This window comes from Callorhinus ursinus, unplaced genomic scaffold (assembly GCF_003265705.2).
Source record: "Callorhinus ursinus isolate GAN/ISIS: 27379988/994484 unplaced genomic scaffold, GSC_fseal_2.0 scaffold116, whole genome shotgun sequence".
NCBI lineage: Eukaryota > Metazoa > Chordata > Mammalia > Carnivora > Otariidae > Callorhinus > Callorhinus ursinus.
The window spans coordinates 481,357-505,334 of record NW_027397178.1 but is presented as its reverse complement, the minus strand read 5'-3'; the positions used below and the strand labels follow the sequence as shown (position 1 = coordinate 505,334).

Sequence of the window (23,978 nt, the reverse complement as noted above, 5' to 3'; positions counted from 1 at the left end):
GACACACTCTGCCTTTAATTCCTGGATCCTATAGCACATACATTCACCGATCTTCATTCCAACCTATTTTACACTTTCTCTCCAGCTGGTTACTACAAAGGCAACTACTTCTACTCTCAGAAAAGCCTCCAAGAAACTGACGGAGACGTTTCAGTTGGAATTCCCTTTCCTGCTTCAGGAAAGAAGGTAATGTAGTGCTTAGAGAGGAAAATATTATTAAAATATAGCTGGAGAATCTATATATCTCTGAAAAAAGTTTCTTGCTAATTCTGCTACAGTCTTACAAAAAACATCTGACATTTATTATATGTCAGATATCGACAAAGTGCTTCTACCTTGTCAATTAATTATCTCATTCAGCAGTCTTTATACCAGCCCTTTGGGGAAGACATTATCACCACCATTTGACATTTGAGGAAACTAAGAGATAAGAAATAACTGGCCTGTAGAATTTCCCACAACAATGCAATGTAAGCGCATAAGGCAGAGGGTTATGCTCACAGGGGAACTGTCTGGGCTGTCTGCTTGAAGAATTTAACTAGTGAGGATACCAAGACTTTCACTCCACTGTGTTTCTGGGACCAGCTGGATGCATCAAGATTATGGATACTAATTTCACAAGTTAAAAAGTGAAGCTTCTTTGTTTTGTTTTGTTAATTCTCTGTCCAAGCAGCCTGAGTGCATAGACACAGTTGAGGCCCCTGTGTTCATGTTTCCACAACACTGGCCACACCATCTCTGAGGCCAATTCAGGGGCACCCAACCAACTCAGACTGACAATTAACACAGCAGCTGCTTTCTATGCTTAGGAGCTAACTGAAAAACAGTGAGTAACAAAACAGCCCAGCAGAAATATCTCTATCTTTAACCACATTTAATTTCATTAGAATTAGTATAAAATATTTTTACACATTTCCTATTTTCCAGGACAGTTTTGTTAGGCTTTTACCTGGAAAACTATTCTGCAAGGGAGCTGTCCTGTATCTTGTATCTTCATGTATAATTAATACAATATCCACCAAGGATTTTCATTCCAGGATTACATATCACTTCTAGATTTGCAAATCTAACTATCCTGTACAGTCTGGGCCTTCCTAGAATAACAACTAACATCTCAGAGATTAACAGGATTAAGAATTCTGTAGTGCAGTTCCCACTCTACATTTGAGAAACTAAGAGATGTTAAATACTATGCTAGATCCATAAACAAGTTAGTTTTTTTTAATCAACAGAATTTATGCCTTTGTCTTTCTACTTTTCCACTCTGCAACCCATCCTTTAGCAGTTGAAGAGATCACTTAAAAAAAGAGGGAGATCACTTAAAAACAGAATGGCTTCTGTTACCAGGAACACTCAATCTCTCATAATCCCCTTTCAAATAAATTCCCTGAAATCTACATCAGAACTCTAGTAACTCAAGGTGATACACAGAAGTTATTAAATAATACATTCCTGCAAATTTTACTCACATTATTTTTTAGGTTCCCATGGTATAAAAATCACTTTCATATAAATAATATTGTTTTAAGGTTTAGAATATATTTCTCCTAAAATGTCTTTTATAGATATTTTTAAGAGCTTTTATTATTCTCATGACAATTCATGTATTTTTCCAAAGTTTTATATGATACATGTATTTCATAATTAAAAAAATATTTTTGAAGAAAGGGAGCAGTTATACAACAATTTGTTAAAGGATAAGAGAAAGGGAGAGATGATACTAAAACATACAGAAAAAAAAAAAAGAAAGCCCTCAAAGATTTACTCAACTATCCACATTTCTAGTAATACAATGGTCAAATAGATGACTGAGTATAAATTGAGATTTGAGGAAAACCAGCAAAATATTCCAAACCAAAAACACACAATCACTACCAAGCAACAGATTCCTTGAATTGATTAAATCCAGGTATCATGTCTGTGAATTAATATTATAAACTCACAAGCTTCATAAAATTTTTGTTTTAACTTCTGAGACTGAATAACCTGAGTTTATGGGTTATATCATATCCTACCCTCTGCCACTTGTGAGTAAGCAGTGTACCAAGTGACTCCAATATTTCCAACAAAAGAATATTTTTATCCTAAATGAAAAGAGAGTTGTTTTACAAATAAGAGATTTTTAAATAAAACTGGCTTTCAGCTCCCCTTTATGAGAAATAAATATATAATCATTTGGAATTTAACCTGAGCTCTGATACAGACGAATTTAAAGCTGGGCAAAAACATACAGAAGATGGAGCTTATAATGCAGTCATCATCTCCCCATCCCTTCCCGCCCTAGCTGAGGCCAGAGAAGCCCTGTGGTAATAGACATTGAGACAGAGATGGATAGAACCTTAAAAGTTCTTAGAGGACACATGAGTACCCCTTAACGTGGGAATCAAGTAAATGTCCTAAACAAACTTGACCAGCACATCACTGCATCCTTACCCCAGAGAAAGACCTTTTCCAATATGGTCAGATTATTGATGTTAATTTCATTTTTCAGGATATCTATCTAAATTGGCCTTAGGTGCTATTTTTTTCAGGTAGTTTTCTCCAACAAACCTGATGGATTTGCCCATGAAATTGGTAGATAATGACATTAGAGAGAGTGAATCACCAGGTTAGGTTAAAATACAGTTAAATGTCAAATAATTTTTAAGTGACATCGAAAGCCCCACATTTTTCTTGCTCCACAATCACATGACCAACAAGGCACCTGCCTACAAACAGCTGCATTAGGTGACTGTTCATGGAGTTCCTAAAGGCTATGCATTTATCCATTCATTAAAAAAAAAATTACAGAAACCCTTCTAAATGCAAGGATCATCTGTACCCCCAGTCACCTCCATGACACTGCTGCTGGACGTAACAATAACCTCAGCCTACTCTTAAAAAGACATTTGTCAAGAGAGCTAACCCAGTATACTTAGTTTAAGACAAGAGAAAAAGAATTACACATAGTAACGTCAGTCTACATTGCATTCTCCTACCTGGGATAAGCTAAAGGCAATAGGGATTTTTAATCTATTTTGTGCACTACTATATCCCCAGTATCTAGGAAAAAATACCTAGCAAACAGTAAACACTCATTAAATATTGAATTCATAATGAATAAATAAACTAATCTCAGTTTCTTCTTTGGACAAAGAAAATGAAGTCCCCCTTGCTGTTCCAGGAATATTCAGTAATTATGGGTTCTTTCACAGCTCCCAGATACATGAAAATCTCCAACACCCCCAACACCTCCAGCACCAGCACTGGCTTCATCCTCCTGGGCTTCCCTTGCTCCAGGGAAGGGCAGATCCTCCTCTTTCTGCTCTTCTCTGTTGTCTACCTCCTAACCCTCATGGGCAATGGGTCGATCATCTGTGCTGTGTACTGGGATCAGAGACTCCACACTCCCATGTACATCTTCCTCGCCAACTTCTCCTTCCTAGAGATCTGGTATGTCACCTCCACTGTCCCCAACATGTTGGCCAACTTCCTCTCTGACACCAAGGTCATCTCCTTCTCTGGGTGCTTTCTCCAGTTCTACTTTTTCTTCTCCTTGGGTTCTACGGAATGCTTTTTCTTGGCTATTATGGCATTTGATCGGTACCTTGCCATCTGCCAGCCTCTACGGTATCCAACCATTATGACAGGACATCTCTGCACCAATCTTGTGGTCAGCTGCTGGATACTTGGTTTCCTCTGGTTCCCAGCCCCTATCATTGTTATTTCCCAAATGTCCTTCTGTGGATCCAGGATCATTGACCACTTCCTATGTGACCCAGGTCCCCTATTAGCACTCACCTGTGCCAGAGTTCCAGTAATGGATTTTTTTTGGATGATTTTAAGTTCCTTGCTCTTATTTATTCCCTTCCTCTGCATCATGGGGTCCTATACTCTGGTTCTGAGAGCTGTGTTGAGGGTCCCTTCAGCAGCTGGACAAAGAAAAGCTTTCTCCACCTGTGGGTCCCATCTGGCTGTGGTTTCATTATTCTATGGCTCAGTGATGGTCATGTATCTGAGCCCAACAACTGAACATGAATCTGGGATGCAGAAGCTTGTGACCCTGTTTTATTCTGTAGGGACCCCACTCATTAATCCTGTGATCTATAGTTTGAGGAACAAAGATATGAAACATGCCCTGCAGAAATTTCTAGGAATATAAAAATTTTGACCTTGGTAAGAAAAAAAAACTTTGGATAACTAGTCTACCTTCATACTTTTTCAGGTGAAAAAAACTAATAACCAATACCACTCTGAGAATTGTTCATCCTATTAATGAACTTATTCATTGTGGCTGTTTGTACTTTTCCTAGAATCATCAGAGTAAGAAAGGATTTCAGAGACATTATCCAATTCTCTCATTTTATATATGAAGAAGCTGGAGAATGGAAATTTTGAGTGAACTGCTCTGGTCATAACTTTATAATGCACAGAAAAATATTTTTATTTTTTAAAGAGCTGCTCTTTCTACTCATAAAGAAAGAAGTACATAATAAACTATAAGAAGGTATTTTTGCCATTCAGATATGCAGCCATCAAATAGTCTTTCATCTGAGGAGGGAGAAATATATATACTACTGATAGAAATGTAAACTGGTACACCTTCTACTTAGAACAAATCACAATTTAACAAACTTTAAAATGCACCCTATCCATTAACCCAGCAATTACACTCACTCCTAAATACCTAGTCTACACATATAATCATACATATGTGAAAATATGCATGCAGAAAAATATTCATTGTTGCAGCTTTGTAATAGCAAATTGCTAGAATCTACTTAAATGCCCATTTATTGAGACCTGTTTAGGTAACTTATGATGGGCCCATGCAATGGAAAATGATACATTTTTTAAATGAAGGAGTTTAGATGCATAGCCATGGAACCACCTACAAGTTAAGTGAATAAATGATATATAGCATGTAAGCTGTCATTTATGTATAAAATTATAGATTTGTGCATTTAAAAAAAAGGATAGACTATCCTTTCAAAGGATAGATATGAAACTTAACAATGGTTGCACTTGGGAAGAGAGGATGGAGGGTGTCTTGGATACAAAAGAAAGGAAAAGATTTATTTTCACTGTGTACCCTTTGTTATCCTGGATACAAAATTTTATTGATGATGATGATGTCATCTCTACTGGCAAATTTTCCAAGAACTGGATCCTGAGGAACACTTCCCCCACAATTCCCGGGTTCCTTGAGGAATCTATAAAACAGGCTGCCTTCCATAGCATATGAAGGAGACAGGATCTAAGAGCCCACAGACATAATTTCATTCAGACTTCTTAGTTCTGGAGAGAGCAAGTGGGAATTACTTTGTCATCTGAGAATTTGTGGCAGGAAATAAACTGTATTAACGTTATAACCAGACTCTTTTCAGAACTACTATATTAATATTCTTTATTGTTTTCTCATTCATTAAAAAACATTTAATGAGGGACACCTGGGTGACTCAGTCGGTTAAGCATCTGACTCTTGATTTCAGCTCAGGTCGTAATCTTGGGGTCATGGGATCAAGGCCTGTGTGAGGCTCTGCACTCAGCAGGGGGTCTGCTCTCTCCATCTGCCCCTCCCCGCCACTCTCTAAAATAAATAATCTTTTTAAAAAATTTAATGAATAACTTCAATGTGTCAGGTACAGAGCTAGGAAATGAATCAACTAAGGTGAATAAATCACATATTGGTCCCCCATGGAGTTTACAGTTTATGATGAGAAAAAACTTAAATTGTGAGATGGGCTATGACCAAAAGAGGTATTAGTTGCTATCGAAGTTGGCTGGAGAATAGTGTGTGCAAAGTATGGACAGGTGAGGGGCAAAAGAGCAAGAGAATGAAGCATTTCCACACAGCTAACTGTAGCTCATGGTCTACAGGGTCACAGTTAGATAAAGGTCAGGAGTGTCTCTGGGAAGGGTCTATGAAGCTCTTAAAGTCCAACTCATGTTCTTCAGTTTACTGCAATTACAGGCAAAAGTCTAAACATAAAATATGACAAAAATTAAAATCAAAATACATTTTTAAAAAACAACATATGCAAATGAAAGTTATATTGTATAACAGAAATGTAGAAATTATTCTTCAAGAGACATGGAACCTCAAATAGACCACCTGACTTCCCTTAGGGTAGGAACCATAAGAGCCGGAAACTGTGTCATCTCTTTGCCCTGCCCTTTACATTCAGCATTATATCTCAAAGTAAAATCATTTTTTTCTATTCAATGTGCATTTGTAATATAGCAATTATTTTCATAATGAAAACATCTTAATTTTCTTTTATTTATACAATGCTTGTTTATTATAAACATTTTTAAATAGTAAAGTATAAGCAGATATAAATCACCCAAAATCCCACTATCCTAAGATAGCTATCATTAAATGTTAGGTAACCACCTCCTCAGATATGTCTATCTGCATATGCATATTATATATAGTATATAATTTATATTAATGTATATATATAATTTATACCCACACACATATAGTTTTACATATATGGTCACAACAGACATGCTGCTGTCTCTATGGAAGGCATCCTTTGCTTATTTTCTTTACTTTACTTTTTCTTTACTTACTCTTCCTTCCTCCCTTCACTCCTTCCCCACTTCTCTCCACAGCCACCTCACACTCTTTTAAATAAGATTAATAACCTAATGTATATCCTTCTATATTATTCTCCATACCCCTGTAATTATATATTTATACACACAGAGACACTTTCACACACTTATACTCCACATATACCTTATATAACCATGCACAATATACACATATACTCCCATAAATTTAGTGCAATTATCTTAAAATATGGAAATATATAATATAAACTTCTTTATATCTTGATTTTTTCACTTAACATTATGTTGATGGATTCCTTCAAATTCAACTACTATAAATTTTAACTCCTTCTTATTAGCCATTTAAATGTCCATTTAGCACAATTTACCCAGCTGTTTCTCTGTTTATATGCATAACTTCACTTCCTATCTTTGTCCATATAAACAATGATGCAACACACACACACACACACATTCTAAAGTACCTGCATCTTTATTTTTATGGGATAGATTTCCAGGAGTCTATTTTTGTATAACACATAATATTGTTATATTGCTTTCACTCAAGGCTATTCACAATCACATTTCCACCAGTAATATGAGTATCCCATTCACCCCTAGAAACTGATATAAAGGCTTTAAATTTTGCCAGCCTGATCCATCAGAAGAGACAACCCATTGGTAATGAATGTCATTGGCATTTCTTTTAATAGTGATAAGATTGAGCATTTTTTTTCTTATGTCATTAGCCAATGGATTTTCTCTACTGTGATTTGCCTGTTAGCATCCTTATCCATTTTTTAAATTTTTTTAATTCAGTTAACATATATTATTAATTTCAGGGGTAGAATTTAGTGATTCATCAGTTGCATATAACACCCAGAGCTCATTACATCAAGAGCCCTCCTTAATGCCCATCACCCACGTATCCCATCCCCCCACTCACCTCCCCTCCAACAACCCTCAGTTTGTTTCCTGTAGCTAAGAGTCTCTTATGGTTTGCCTCCCTCTCTGTTTTTATCTTACTTTATTTTTCCTTCCCTACCCCTATATTCATCTGTTTTATTTTTTAAATTCCACATATGGGTGAAATCATATGATATTTATATTTCTCTGACTTATTTTGCTTAGCATAATACCCTCTAGTTCCAACCACATCAATGCAAATGGCAAGCTTTCATTCTTTTTGATGGCTGAGTAATATTCCATTGTGTATACATACTACATCTTCTTTATCCATTCATCTGTCGATTGACACCTTATCCATTTTTAATTAGTTATAATCTTCTTAAGAAACCTTTATTGTAGATATTAACCCTTATCTGTCAAATGTATTGCAAATATTTTCCTCTAATCCATCATTTCATCTTTGTTTATAGTCTCTTCACTAAGATGTGATTACATATATAGAATATCTTATTTTGTACTAATAGCTAGAGATGTATAAGGAATAAAGACAGGTCAATTTGAACTGTCAGAAGAGGATTATTGTCCCATGTGCCTCTTTACCGAAACAGGAAGAGATGGAGCTACTGGGCCATATAAAAGCAATTTATGAGCTTTGGTTAATTCTCGTTCCACAGAAGACATGACTGAGGGAAAGATTCATATTATTGTCAAGAAAGCTAGAAATGAGAGGGTTTAAGACTGGCATTACTGGGCACCTGGGTGGCTCAGTCGGTTAAGTGTCTGCCTTTGGCTCAGGTCATGACCCCAACGTCCTGGGATCAAGTCCCATGTCAGGTTCCCTGATCAGTGGGGAGCCTGCTTCTCCCTCTGCCTGCCAATCCCCCTGCTTGTGTACTCCCCCTCTCTCTCTCTCAAATAAATAAATCTTTAAAAAAAAAGACTGGTATTACTATAGAATATATCAATGTCATGATGTAATAATTATCTACATTTTAACTAAACTCCCAGAGGTGGGACTCGGGAATGACATACATATTTCATGATGGACATGGGGGTACACAACAGAGCAACAGTGGGTTCATGTCACACAGAAAGTGATCGGTAATATTAGGAAAAAAAGAAAATGAAGATTAAGCATATAAGAACACCAGTGAGTAAACAAAGACAAACCACAATGCCCAGAGCCACCAAGTCATGATGATAGGATAGGGAAACATGTTCAGGTACCAGCCATTGGCCATGATAGAGAGCCAGTGATATGCAGGAGATTAGGATATTTTCTACTGAGGCTAAGTCAGGTTTGATCTGCCTTCTCTGAACTGAGGCTGTAATTCATGACAAAGGCCATATCTAGCTTAGCCAGAGAGACAGTTAGCCCTAATTGTCAAGTCAAACAATTAATATAATAAGTTTAATAAGGGAATTAATGCAGGCCCTGAATAAAATGGTAATCAGTCAATCTCACATCACTTAGACATACTATCAGAAACATCTAAACCAATTAATTCCAAAACTCCTTTGTATTCTTATATAGCTAGCCAATCTGATTCTATTTCCCGACTGGACACCCACAGTCAGTGAGTGACAAATAACCTATGGCAAGGACCTGAGCAAGTGCCTGTTGCACATGTCTGCTCTAACTCAACAGTCAATATACATAGAATTTGTTCATCGATTCTTCAAAGGGAGAAGATAAAGAAGCTGGGAGTCACACTGATATGAGGAATTCTTAATCTCAGGAAACAAACTGAGGGTTGCTGGAGTGGTGGGGGGTGGGAGGGATGGGGTGGCAGGGTGATGGACATTGGGGTGGGTATGTGCTACGGTGAACGCTGTGAATTGTGTAAGACTGATGAATCACAGACCTGTACCTCTGAAACAAATAATACATTATATGTTAAAAAAAAAAAGAAGAAGAAGAAGAAGAAGAAGATAGTAGGAGGGGAAAAATGAAGGAGGGGGCAATTGGAGGGGGAGACGAACCATGAAAGACTATGGACTCTGAGAAAGAAACTGAGGGTAACACCAGAATGGGTTAGCTGGTGATGGGTATTAAGGAGGGCACGTACTGCATGGAGCACTGAGTGTTATATGCAAACAATGAATCATGGAACACTACATCAAAAACTAATGATGGAATGTATGGTGATTAACATAATAAAATAAAATTAATCAGAAAAAAAAAGCAGCCAGAAGTGAAATGCCATTCCCTACTACAACACTCAAATGAGGCAGTAGAGTCTTGCTGCAACACCTAGCTTGATGTAAATGGGATGACAGAATGACAACCCTAGGTCATTCCATTAACATTCATGAACTGCTGGCCTTCTTACATTTCACAGATACATGAACATTTTAACACCTCTAATATGCTAACACTCTGACTTCTCTTACCCTGAGGAGTTTTGGATCCTCCTCTTTGTGCTCTTCTCTATTGTCCACTAAAGGCACTTCATCCCACAAGCTCCACTATATATGGCTTCCCACTAAATAAAGCTAATGGGAGACACCATCAGGAGATCAGAGGGAAGGAAGAGAGAGAAGTTAGCTTCAACACAGCCCATAGACCCAGGCAAATGGAGCCCATTATTCCTGTGCTTTAGAGTGTCCCACTCTGCTCACCTTCAGTTTCCTAATGGTGAGGTGACTGACTATACAATGAACAAGATGTTCCCACAGAGTGCTTGCACCCTCTCCCTTTCTAGATCAAGCTCTGAGTACCCAGGTCTCTGGAATTCCCTGCTCTAATGGCCCCAAGCCCACTTCCACAGCCATGTGAACCTTTTCCCTCAGTCTATCTTCTGAATGGCAGTCTGTGTGTACATTCATAGATCACAGAGGTGACAACAGGGGCTTATTTGAAGGGGTATGGACAGAGCTAGGTATACAAGCTAGGAGTCCTCCTATGTGAGTATGTGAGGGCCCCTCACATTGTGGAACAGATTCAGGGGTAGGAAGAGAAAGGAGTGAGACACAAGCGAGGGCCTGGAGTCAGGGGTCAGCTCTCTCCACACCACAGTTCTGCATGAAACTCCCAGAAATCTGAGAATTCTACATCTGAACCTAGTTTTCTAAGTCCATACAAAGTACACCTGAAAATGTAGAAGGATAGCAGATATTTTACAGAACACTGTTAGTTTTTCAACTTTTAAATATTTAGACATATTTTATGTTGAAGTCCACTTGTACTTTTGCCCTGGGCCCTACAAATATTATGACTCAGACTGGACAGTATATTTCTTCTGTGTTCACTACTTGGTTCTAGCAATGGCTGCATCTCTCTATGACTACAGCTTCTCTCAGATGACACCTGCTTTACCACCCCAGCTCTCATGGGGCTCCTGTAACACTATTTCCTCTTCTGACATTTTCAGGTCTTATGTAATAATAGTTTCTCCATGTTACTAGTCTCTGAGTGGCTCACTATCCATTCTGGATTGTCTTAACTCTGTCTGTGCCTTTATACAAAGTCTCTTCATTAGAGTCTCTTAAGTTGTGTCCTCTGAATGAACTTCTGTCCCCTGATAGGACCCTGGTGGATACACTCGACACTGTGTAGGTAAAGTATGTGAGCCACCATGTCATAGCATAAGTTATAATGAAAAAGAATATTAGATGGAATGAGGAATATCTTAAAGGAAATAATGACATGAGATTTACTGTCTTTGAAAAATAAGAATATTTTGTTCTCCCTCCCTGAAGGACTTTTCTATTTTTTGATGTACATATTCTTTGATCCATAAGTATCAACCTATCCCAAAGAAACACTTTTTTTAATTCTTCAACCATAATTTTACTGTTTTATTATATTAATCACCATACATCATTAGTTTTTGATGTAGTCTTCCATGATTCATTGTTTGCGTATAACACCCAGTGCTCCATTCAGTACGTGCCCTCTTTAATACCCATCACAAGGTTAACCCATCCCCCCACCCCCCTCCCCTCTAGAACCCTCAGTTTGTTTCTCAGAATCCATAGTCTCTCATGGTTCGTCTCCCCTTCTGAATTCCTCCCCTTCATTTTTCCCTTCCTACTATCTTCTTCTTTTTCTTTAACATATAATATATTATTTGCCAAAGAAGCAACTCTTCATAAACAATAGTCTTCAAGGACAATAACAACTAACATTTACTGGGCACTTGCTGTGTGTCTGGCATTGTTCTAGGTATTAGCGCTATTAAACCTCATAATAACGTTATGAGGGTCACTGTTGTTACTTCCATTTTATATATGAGGAAAAGAGGGCAAGTTTTTCAATGGTTTGGTCAGGAGTGTTAGTGAGTTTAGAGCCAAAATTTGAACCCCTGTACTTGAATTCCATCTATCTATGTTGCTTCATTATGATAGCTGATTATATATGAGCCACTGCTAAACACTTTATAGGCATTATCTCTTTTAGTCCTCAAGAAATAGGCACTATTATTATACTCATTTTACAGAGAGGAATCTAAAGTTTAGATAAGAATATAACCGCCCAAAAGCACACAACTAATAATAAAGACAGGTGAATGCAAACCCAAGTCTTTCTGAGCTAAAGCACATACCCTCAAGCACTGCCATTTTGTCATAAATGAGTTATAAACAATATCATATATGGAAAACATTCTTAATGCTCAAAGTTTACAACCAATAAAAATGTTTACTTAAAGCTCTTCCTCAGCGCTGCCTGTGGAGGTGGCAGCCATCTGTTACTGGGCATCATGGCTGCCCTCAGACCTCTGGTGAAGCCCAAGATCATTAAAAAGAGGACCAAGAAGTTCATCCGGCACCAGTCAGACCGCTATGTCAAAATTAAGCGCAACTGGTGGAAACCCAGAGGCATTGACAATAGGGTGCGCAGAAGATTCAAGGGCCAGATCTTGATGCCCAACATTGGTTACGGGAGCAACAAGAAAACAAAGCACATGTTGCCCAGTGGCTTCTGGAAGTTCCTAGACCACAACGTTAAGGAGCTTGAAGTGCTGCTGATGTGCAACAAATCTTACTGTGCAGAGATTGCTCACAATGTCTCCTCCAAGAACCGCAAAGCTATTGCCAGCCCAGCTGGCAATCAGAGTCACCAATCCCAACGCCAGGCTGCACAGCAAAGAAAATGAATAGACAGCTTGTTGTGCACATCATATTTGTGTTAATAAAACCATAAAACCTAAAAAAAATGTTTACTTAAATGTTTATGACTGGAAAATGGCTAAAAAGAATTCTAGGTAAATCGGATATAATATTGAAAACACAGTGTTAATCCTCTGTGTAAAAAAAAGAAAAAGAAAAAATCTAATCCTTAGGAATGCTAAATATTAGAAGAAATATACCAATGATAACTGGTCTCGCTAGTAAAAGTATACTTGATTTTTTCTTTCCATTTTTTGCTTTTCCTAATTACCTGCATTAAGTACTGAGTAAATTAAGAGGAATTTCAAATTATAATTAAGTATATTATTATATTAACAATAAAATATAATAAATTTGGCTCAGTGACTCCTAGTTTTAAAGAAGAATTGATATATCTTATATTTGCTCACCTATTATGAAACCTCAATAACTATACAGTTCACTTAATTCTTTCTGATAAAAATTGTATTCACAATGTCTGAATATTTATTATTCATTAACTTTCTCAGTATTAAATCTAGAGAGTTAATCGATGGCAAAAAAAATTCCTAGGGGGGCAGGAAAGTAGGCAGATTAGGAAAATGTCTGTCTACAAATTGATAGAGAAAAGAAAAAGCTGAGGGTCTTGCTCAGTTTGATCTCTTTGGTACAACAGAGAATATAGTAACTTTCCTTCCTCTGAGAGCTCCTCAGAAAATGCAGATTGCAAAATAATATCCAGGACACACTGAGACAATTTCTGGAGCCCTCCAAGCCTCTCTGCTCAGGATCTTAATATGCCCATCACATGGCTTTCTGGAGAGTTTGGCTGGGAAGGTGTGGTAAAGCCAGGAAAGACAACCCAGAATCCTTTTCTGAAACCAGCCTTGCCTGAGCCTGCCATGGATTGGGCAGATTATAAAAACTGAGTCTATATCTGCACTGCCCTGGGCCAGTGTAGGCAGAATAATGACACTCCAAAGATATCCATGCTCTAATCTCTAAACCTGTGAATATGTTACCTTGCATAGCCAAAGGGACTTTGAAAAAATATAATTGAATTAAGGATCTTGAGAAGGGAAGACTCTCCTAGTTTATATGGGCAGCCAATGTAACTGCAAAAGTCCTTATAAGTGTAAGAGGAAGGCATGAGAAAAGAGTCAAAGAAGGAAATATGACAATGGAAGTAGGGATTAGAGTTCGAGTGAGGTTTGAAGATGTCTTTGAAGATGGAAGAGGAAGCCATGAGCCAAATAATGCAGAAGACATCTGGAAGCTAAAAAAAGGGGGGGAGCAAAGAAATTTGTTCTCCCTTACAGCCTCCATAAGGAACATTGTCCTGCTGACATCTTGAATTTAGTCCAGTGGACCTATTTTGGACTCTATCTTCCAGAACTCTGAGGTAATACAGTTGCATGTTTTCAGCCACTAAATCTGTGGCATTTGTTGTAGCATCGATAAGAAACTGATACAACCAACTGGATGAGAACCTGAAAGATTCGGATTGTAACACTATTTTGCAGGAACCCAGGTGCTGAGGAGGATGTGAACACATCTTCTGTTTTGACTGTGTAAGTGACTACTTCGGAAAAGAAAGTACAGCATGCTATTATCCAGTTCAGCCAGCAGATGAGAAAATAAAGGATTAGACAGCACATTCAACTTTGTAGTAAGCTTCAAAATTATAACAGTAAGCTTACAAAGTTGAAAGAATACACATCTAATAAGCCTGTGCATATAAGGTCAACTAATCTTTGGCAATGTGACCAAGAATACCAAACGGGGAAAGGATCGTCTCCTTAATAAATGCTGTTGAGAAAACTGGATATCCACATGCAAAAGAATGAAATTGGAACCATAACTTACATCATACACAAAAATCAACTCAAACAGTTTAAAGATAAACATAAGACTTAAAACTGTAAAATTTTTAGAAGAAGCCATAAGGAAAAAGCTTCTTAACCACACATAGTTTCTCGTCTGGGCAATGATTTTTTGGACAGGATACCAAAAGCAAAAAAAGCAACAAAAGCAAAAAGCAACAAGTGGTACCACATCAAACTAAAAAGCCTCTGCACAGCAAAAGAAACAATACACTAAATGAAAAGGCAACCTACAGAATGGCAAAGTGTTTGCAAACCATATATTTGACAGGTGGTTAAAACCCAAAATACATAAAGAACTTCTACAACTCAAAAGCAAAAAAACAAAAAAATTCAATTTTGACCAAAGTTTATCGGTGAAAACTAAACTGAGTGGCTATGCTAGTTTAGTTTCATAATTATCATAAAGAAAAGCAGAAAACTTGCCCAAAATCTGATCTTGTCCCACTATTATGACCAATGAAAAGGAGATGACAGAATTAGGTAAAGCAAAAATGTTTTGTTCTTTCTACTAAAAAGGTGTAGAGTGGATACTATGGACAGCTATTTATAGATGAATTTTCAGGGTAAATTACTGATGTTTTTGTTTCATAAACTTTCATAGTTCACCTTTCCAAACAAAGTTAATAATATTCTTAAAGAAACCATTATAAAGAATAGCACCCATCTGACAATATTGAAATTGTCAAAAAGTTTAATTGGGAAAAAAAAAAGTTTAGTGGTAGTTTGAAACTTGAAACAAATTTGCTTATCAAAACATTGTTAAAAATGGTGGTAGAGCCATAATGTACTTGCCCCTACGTCTCTGCTGGTCTCCCCAGAAATAAATCCTGAGACGAGGATTCCAGTACAAGTAGTTCATTTGGGTAATGAAGGGAACATTGACAGAGAAAAGTGAAACAAGGAAGTATTCCAATAAAAAAGGTACGTTTTCAAGCCAGCTACCATTGTGGGTAGCTGGAGCTAATCCCTCTGGAGAACCCCAGAGTAGCCAAGTAGACATCCCAGAGTTATCCCACTACAGGAGCAAGGGAGCTGGAATATTGATATCCCACTGCCCACATGTCCATGGTTGAGGGCTTCTAGGGAGCGCAGACGTCATTAGCTTCCCAGAACTTCTGGACTGGAAGAATGAAGAACAGGCAGACAAAGCAGGTTTCCCAGTCAGAAAACAAAATCAACAACAAAAAACATTTGGGAAATAAACGTGGATGTTGGCAGGTACACTTGAGTGACACAAAGGAGGAAATATGGAGGGAATATGGACAGGGAACCAATGACCTCTGTTACACTGTACTAATACCACCTCCAAGAATTCTGTGAGAAAATATCTGGGCTGAGGGGATCAATGCGAGGAGAGGCTAACAAAACAAAACAAAAGAAATACAAAGAATACAAAGAGGACACGTCATAAATCAGCTGTCTTTATCTGCATGAGTAAAAATCTCCCCAGGTCCCTCACACCACAGGACTTAACTCTCCCACTGCCAGTCACCAATGCAATGTTCTTGTCTACTTTTCAGAAGGTGATATTATTCACTCCATGAATATATATACAATCTTCCATTGCATGCCTAAGTAGTTTGATGTGGCCATGACACAAGGACATCTCTAAGAAATGGTGGGGAAAAGAAAAACAACAACAGGAATAATAATAATGTTAGAGTTGAATTGCAGTTGTTCTTGTCAGTTTTGAGTCTGGTGTTGTGGACAGAGGGAAACATTAAAGCTGTTCAAACAAGGAAGCAAAATGAACTAGTAAGTCTTGAAGATGAACTTCCTTCCACAGTTGGAAACAGAGGGACAGATAATGAGTTGTGCTAAAAGTCCTACACTCCATCAGAGATGAGGAAGGCATAGAGCCCAACTCCCAGGTACAGCTGCTGAAGTGGAACTGTGAAATGCCCTGCTCTGGCCTCTCTTGGACCTGGGAAGTGTGCCCTAAGATTCAGCTGCTTCAGGCTCACAGAGCCCAACCATAAACAAGAAAGGAAAAGATCTATAAAGAAACCAAGTAGGAGCCAAGGAGATTAATTCCTGCTGCAACTACATAGCCCTCTATGCCTGAGATCTCATCACACCTTCCCCCACCTCTCCTTTCTGGAAAATCAGAAGCAGCTCTGTCCCTAAAACCCATGATTCACACCACTCACTAGAGGCCCAGTTAGTAGCTTCCTGCATACAGCCACCACACCCTCTGTTACTTTGATAGACTTTCCCTTGGGTAGCTGGCAGATGCTCTGAGTGGGTTTGGAAGTTGGCTAGATCTCATGTCATCCCTGAGAACTTTGGGGCTGGAAAAGGTAATATTTTCTACTCTACTAGGAAACAAAGGTGGAAGGCTTCAGGGTGTCCAGAGAAGGCAAGCCCTGGGGGAAGGAAAGAACTAGCACAGAACAGTCTCCTGACACTGTTCTCTTTCTAGAAGTGGAAAGGTGATCCTCACGGAGCAGGGCTCACTCCCTGGCGGCTCTGCTTATAATCCCTCCAACCGCCAGCAAACACCAAGAGATCACCCTATTTCTACACCTTCTCTCACTGATGGTTATTGTAGAAGATACCCGCGCTCCTCTCCAGGAAGATCAGACACTGTAAGAGAATCTTCAGGTTTGGACTCCCCATTTGTCCCCTTGAAAGCAATGATGTAACACTTAAAGGAGAAAATAAACATAAAAGAGCTAGGAAAACTACTACCACCTAAACAAGGCTCCCTTTCACTTTGCTTCAGGTACAAATTATATGGCTAACAATTCCTAAACATTTGTGTGTCAGGACCTAGATAAGGTTCTTCCACATGTTATCTCAGAGTCCCCAACCCCTTGGTGAAAGTGTTACTCTGCCCATTTTGCAAATGAACAAACTGGGAAATGATTTATATAATTGACTTGACAAAGTTCACACAGTTGGTAAAAAATGATTTGTAATTCAAACCCTAGGCTACTTACTCCACATACTTTGCTTTTCTACTATGCTTTGCTGCCTATCACTTCTCATAAATGAGAACACTGTTCCTATTTTCAAGGGCTTTGCAGAAATGGGACAGGTGTGATAATCTGTCCAAACCAAATGTAGATGGATGTGCTGTTATGAGAGCAAGCCAATAGTACTTCCCTACCATCGTGTCTTCTCAGACCTGCCTTAGGGAGGTGAAATATCAGAGAAACATCTTTCTATCATCTTACAGCTCAGGACCTGGCTGTCCTAGATTGGGTCTATCCCAACCTTTCCAAGGTATAATGAAGGTGAGAGTGTAGTTTATTTTGTTTGGCTTTGTCAATTAACTCACTCTACACATCCTGAATACCTAACACAGCTTTGACAGCACTGTATCCATACGTGCACTACATCTGACACAGCACTTTCTAAAACTGAGTCTGGAGAATCTTTCTGCCATTGACCAAAGCCCCACACCAGGTAAACACTGCCGCTCTCTGTACAGAGAAGCCAACTAATACAAGGTGAGTAACAATGCAGTCTTGTTAGAAATATCTTTTTTTCACCCACTGTCAATTTACTTAGATCAAGCATGAAATCATGACGGCACACAGAGAATCATTTTTCACACCCTTCTTGTTTTCTAGGGCAGCTCTGTCAGACTCTCAGCGTGGGAGAATTGCCCTGAAAGATAGTTGGCCTCGATCTTTTGGTTTTCATGTATAAGCAACAATCTATCCAAGTGATATTTTATCTGAGATATAAATGTGACTAAAATATTGCCTCTAGATCTATAAAGTCTTCATAGCATGTGTACTTTTGCTGTACTTGGAATAGGGGTAAGCATTTTATAATAAAAAGTGCTTAAAAATCATATGCTGCTACTCCCTTTTCATATAAAGAAATCAAAGCTTATAAAGATTAAAAAACAAAACAAAACAAAAACCTCCACTAGAGCCACTAAGCAATTCTGTTCTGACAATGAATCTAGAATTTCCATCCCACTCTCTCCTACTTCAACATCCAGAGCTGTGGGACCACAACTATCTTTAGCAGTCAGACAGGAAACCTCTGGGTTTGGGGTGGAACATGTCCTACTATCCAGAACATTCCATCTCAAATTGCTTCCTTTGAAGAGAATTCCTCTCAAGTCTGGGCCAAAGCTCTGGTAGTCTCAGGTCATTTGGAGTCTTTCTTCTACATCTCATTTCCTAAAATTTCATCTCACAGGATTTTTGAAGTTCAAACAAAGTAATTGGTAAATATTTATCTATCATCTATCTATTCTAACAGTGTAGATAATCATTTCTTTAACAAATATTTACAAAATACTCTTTTCTTCAGACTGTGCTGGGTACTGGGGATAAAGAGCGAACTTGAAGGACAAAAACAAAGAGCCTGAGTCAGGAAAGTACTTGACTGTTTCCAGAAACTAGAAGAAGGCCAATGTTATATTTCTGGACTATTGTGTGCACGTGTGTGTGTGTGTGTGTGTGTGTGTGTGCAGAGACAGAGAGAAAAAGGATCCTGATAGCTTTATGAATTCATTTTTGTAATTTAGCAGAAAGCTGTCCATACAGGTCTGCTCAGAACAGGTCGATTCCAACTGCTGACCCCTCTTTTCTTAAAAGGTCATTATTGTTGGACTAAGCTGCCATCGTTCCAGTCAAATGGATGGTCCTTGCCTTCCTGTTAATAAATACGAAGAGCAGGAGTCAGTAAACTATAACCAATGGAACAAATCCGGCCTGGTGTCTGTTTTCATATGGCCAGTGAATGAAGAATTTTTACATTTTTAACTTAAATTTTAAAATCAATATAAAAATAACATTCTGTGACACATGAAAGTTACATGAAATTCAAATTTCAGTGGACATAAATAACATTTTATTGGAGCACAGTCAAGTGCATTCATTTAGGTATTGTCTACAGCTGCTTTCACACAACAGCAAAGGTGAGTAGCTGTGACAGAGACTACGTGACCTGCAAGCCAAAAAAATTTTTTTAAGATTTTTATTTATTTGAGAGAGAGGGAGAGCACAGAGGGAGAGTGAAAGGAAGAAGCAGACTCCCCACTGAGTGGAGAGCCTGACTTGGGGCTGGATCCCAGGACCCCGGGGATCATGCCCTGAGCTGACGGCAGACACTTAACTGACTGAGCCACCCAGGTGCCCCTGCAAGCCAAAATTTTTAAGACAAAATTTGCTGACCTTTGGTGTAAACATTATAGAAATGGGTCTGTCTCTACTGAAATGCTGGCTAGTGTAGGTATAATCCAAATATGTACACCTTCCAGTGAGAGCAGCACAGAGAAGGGCACACTCTGCAACCCCTCTGCTTGTTGAACCTTATTTTATATTTGAAGTCCTTGTTGCACACTTCCTTTGCACAACAGTGTATGTTGGGGGGGGACATTTGTGTATGAGGGACAAAGAAAGTACGTATATGTGTGTGTGTTTGATTAACAGAATATGAGATGAAGCTGGAGATGTTAAGCAGGGTCAAATCAAAGACCCTGGTTTGGAGATTTTATTTAAGTGCTTTGGGAAGTTAACAGAAGTCTGCGTGCAGGGAAAAGGACTGATCTGATTTTCCTTTTTTAAATAGTCACTCTGGCTGTGGCAGGCTTAGCAGGTTGTAGAGGGGAAGAGTGGAAGCAGGAGGCAGTCAGGACAGCATCACAGTGGTCCAGCGGAGAAAAGATGACAGCCTGAACTACAGAGAAGTAGGTGGACAAGAGACTTATTTTGGAGACAAATGAACAGCCATTGATGACAAATGAGATGTGAGGGTAAAAGAAAGGGAAGAAATACCACACTGAAGTAAGTTCTACCAGGGGCGAAAAAAAAAAGAGTTCTTAGACATTTAATCCAAGGGCCCGTTATTAGACTGTTGAGCAGATGCTTGCTCCTAAAATGAAATTTCACAAATACCAGCAAAACAACCCTAGTCAAAAATACTAATCATTATTAGTAAACTTTGTGGGTTTTTTTTAAAGATTATTTATTTATTTATTTATTTATTTATTTATTTGAGAGAGAGTGAGAGAGCACACAGGAGGCGGGACGGTCAGAGGGAGAAGCAGATTTCCCGCCCAGCAGGGAGCTTGACACGTGACTTGATCCCACGACCCTGGGATAATGACCTGAGCTGAAGGCAGTCGCTTAATCAACTGAGCCACCCAGGCGCCCAGTAACCCTTGTTTTTAATTGATCATAATTAAGTTACCTTTCTCTGAATTGGTACTAGACTTGTAGACTTAACCTTTTCTTAGAATCCATCAAGGATTTTACACATAGCAGAATGCTTCCTGTGTGTTTGTTTTTATTCTTTAGCAATCAGCAGGCTCATGTGACTCCAACATAACTTTGAAAACACACTGCAGGGTGTGCTGCAAAAAAAGGCTAAATGCTTAACATCCTTAATCATGAGTGAAGCTGGTACAGAGTGACTTTAAAAAAATATTACACTCTTCTGTTGTCTGCTTCCAACTCCCTTTTAAAAGATAAATGTGTGGTCTCAGAAATTTGTTAGGTCCCTACACAAATGAGTTTAAAAGCAGAAAAGGAAAAGACTTCCAGGAAACAGAAGTTCATAGTGCAGGTACCAGAAGAATCTAGCTCACTTTCCCCCACCAAGAGCAGAGTTCATTAAACCCTATTCCAATTTATAGATGTTAAATAGAGTCAGACAGATCTGTAGAGATGTTATTAGCCCCAAGAATCCCCCATGCCAGCAGAATCAGGGGATCCTAAGTTTGAAATGACCCAGAAAGGGTTTTAAAAGAATATTTATTGTGTTGTAACTCCTCCAGTCTCATCCCCTCTCACCCCCCTTTACACAACTGTATTCTTCTTCCAGTGAAACTCTCTAAGCCCCCACAACTAATACTAGAGAAGGAGTATCATCTGGTTGCTGTCACCTTTTGCTCTTGGTCCTACAGTTTTCTCAGAACTTTTTACTACTCACAGTAAGAAATTATTAGACTCCCTGGGTCCCTGTGCCAAATTTCAAAAAGCAAAATATGGACTTAACATCAAAGGAGGGGGGGGACACAGATTTTTCTGTTGCTTATTCATATACTTATTTACAGAGGGTTCTAGTTGATTCCAAGGCCTGAGTGCATAAATGATTAACAAAGGTATTCTAACTCATTTAGAACAAAAGAAAAGCACAGTATGTAATATTCAACCTTTAAAAGCCACTCTGCCTTGAGATCATCCTAAGTAGTTACTGAGGGATGGGGTAAAGTTTTAGCTCCGCATCCCCTACAAATCCATCACTATTTAGAATTCCATGTTATTAATAATATCCATAGTTTATATTATTGGAATAGAATTATATCCATAACTGTAAACTGGGCAAATTCATATCTCTTTTTCAGGTAAGCACAGACCTGTTTCTACATGGCTCATTAACAATTCTCTCGCCTTGGTCAACTGTGGACGGCTACAATTGTTGTTTTAACACAACAGAAACTAAAGCTAATTCCCTCCAGTTGGCTTGACTGTTTTACACATAAAATTGGTGTGTAATACTGTTAAATTAAGTTAATCACTTGGTTTTAAATAAGGCCAGTTTCAAAAATCATGTAAAAGAGTTCAAAAAAGTTCCAAGTTTGTGTTACGTAATAGTTTGATGCAGTTTCTGCCACAACTGCAATGATGTCACCTCTTCTGAAAATAGAAAAAATTCCATTTTTGTGAGGGTAGGTAGGTAGGTAGATAGAAACTCTATTAAATATAAGGTCTAATATATTGTTAAAACACCTCTGCAACACTCTCCTTCAAGACCTCCTTATCAATTCTAACCAAAGTTGTCTTGAGTTCACAGTGAAAAAGTCAATGAGAATAAAAATCAACCCAGGTCAATATTTCAGCTTCAAAGAAAAAAAGTAACTATTAACATACAGGTCTTTATTTTCTTTCCCAAGATGGTTTAAATATAATCTGGGTCCCCATCTGTCTTTACACTGTCATTCAATAATCTGATGGTCTTTTCACAGCTCCCAGACCCATGAAAATCTCCAACACCCCCAACACCTCCAGCACCATCACTGGCTTCATCCTCCTGGGCTTCCCTTGCTCCAGGGAAGGGCAGATCCTCCTCTTTCTGCTCTTCTCTGTTGTCTACCTCCTAACCCTCATGGGCAATGGGTCGATCATCTGTGCTGTGTACTGGGATCAGAGACTCCACACTCCCATGTACATCTTCCTCGCCAACTTCTCCTTCCTAGAGATCTGGTATGTCACCTCCACTGTCCCCAACATGTTGGCCAACTTCCTCTCTGACACCAAGGTCATCTCCTTCTCTGGGTGCTTTCTCCAGTTCTACTTTTTCTTCTCCTTGGGTTCTACGGAATGCTTTTTCTTGGCTATTATGGCATTTGATCGGTACCTTGCCATCTGCCGGCCTCTCCACTATCCAACCACTATGACAGGAAATCTCTGCACCAATCTTGTGGTCAGTTGCTGGATACTTGGTTTCTTCTGGTTCTTGATTCCCACCATCATCATTTCCCAAATGTCCTTCTGTGGATCCAGGACCATTGACCACTTCCTGTGTGATCCAGGTCCTCTTCTAGCACTCACTTGCAAAAATACTGTGGTAGAGCTTGCCTTCTCCACTTTAAGTCTTCTGCCCCTCGTCATTCTCTTTCTCTTCTTCATGGGATCCTATACTTTGATCTTAAGAGCAGTACTGAAAGTCCCTTCAGCAGCTGGGAAAAGAAAGGCTTTCTCCACCTGTGGGTCTCACCTGGCTGTGGTTTCACTGTTCTATGGCTCAGTATTGATCATGTATGGGAACCTAACATCTGAGCATAAAGCTGGAACACAGAAGATTGTGACTCTTTTTTATTCTGTCATGACTCCACTCCTTAATCCCATGATATATAGTCTTAGGAACAAAGATATGAAAAATGCCATGCATAAACTTCTGGGAACATAAAAAGTGTTAATCAAAAAGGCTCTTGGGAAATTAGAGCCCAATATTATATTTAACTTATTTGCAAAAATTGTATTTAACTTATTTTCAGGTTAAAAAAAACTAGTTTTTTAATTTGAGCATAGTTGACACACAATTTTACACTAGTTTCAGGTATACAACTCAGCAATTTGACAAGCTTATACATTATACTATGTTCACCACAAATATAGCTACCATCTGTCTCATTACATCGTTATTACATTATCATTGATTGTATGCCTTATGCTCTGGCTTTTTATTCATGTGACTTACTCATTGCAATAACTGGAGGCCTGTATCTCCCTCTCTTCTTCACCCATTTTGCCCAACCCCCACACTGCTCCTCACTGGCAACCATTAGTTTGTTCTCTATATTTATAGGTCTGGTTCTGCTTTTTGTTTATTCATTTTTAAAATACCATTTATGAGTGCAATCATATGGCATTTTGTCTTTCTCTGACATATTTCACTTAGCAAAATACCCTCTAGGTCCAACCTTGTTGTCTCAAATGGCAAGATCTCACCCTTTCCTGTGGCTGTGTAATATTCCATTGTGTATATTTTCCTTATCCATTTGTCTGTTGTTGGTCACTTGGGTTGCTTCCATGTCTTAGTTGTTATAAATAATGCTGCAATAAACAAAGGGATGTGTAT

At 38.5% G+C, this 23,978-nt stretch overlaps 3 protein-coding genes across 3 annotated transcripts; all 3 read left to right on the top strand.

The window, feature by feature from the left end:
• The first annotated feature begins 3,178 nt into the window (after positions 1-3,178).
• Positions 3,179-4,141, top strand: LOC112833268 (olfactory receptor 11G2-like). The gene has a single exon (XM_025884334.2). The coding sequence runs from the start codon at positions 3,179-3,181 to the stop codon at positions 4,139-4,141; it is 963 nt and encodes a 320-aa protein (XP_025740119.2).
• Positions 4,142-12,128: 7,987 nt separating this feature from the next.
• On the top strand, positions 12,129-12,593 carry LOC112833229 (large ribosomal subunit protein eL32-like). Its single transcript, XM_073889731.1, has one exon. It carries the CDS (start codon positions 12,153-12,155, stop codon positions 12,546-12,548), a length of 396 nt encoding a protein of 131 aa, XP_073745832.1. The 5' UTR covers positions 12,129-12,152; the 3' UTR covers positions 12,549-12,593.
• Positions 12,594-22,277: 9,684 nt separating this feature from the next.
• On the top strand, positions 22,278-23,306 carry LOC112833266 (olfactory receptor 11G2-like). The gene has a single exon (XM_025884332.1). It carries the CDS (start codon positions 22,374-22,376, stop codon positions 23,304-23,306), a length of 933 nt encoding a protein of 310 aa, XP_025740117.1. The 5' UTR covers positions 22,278-22,373.
• Positions 23,307-23,978: the final 672 nt, after the last annotated feature.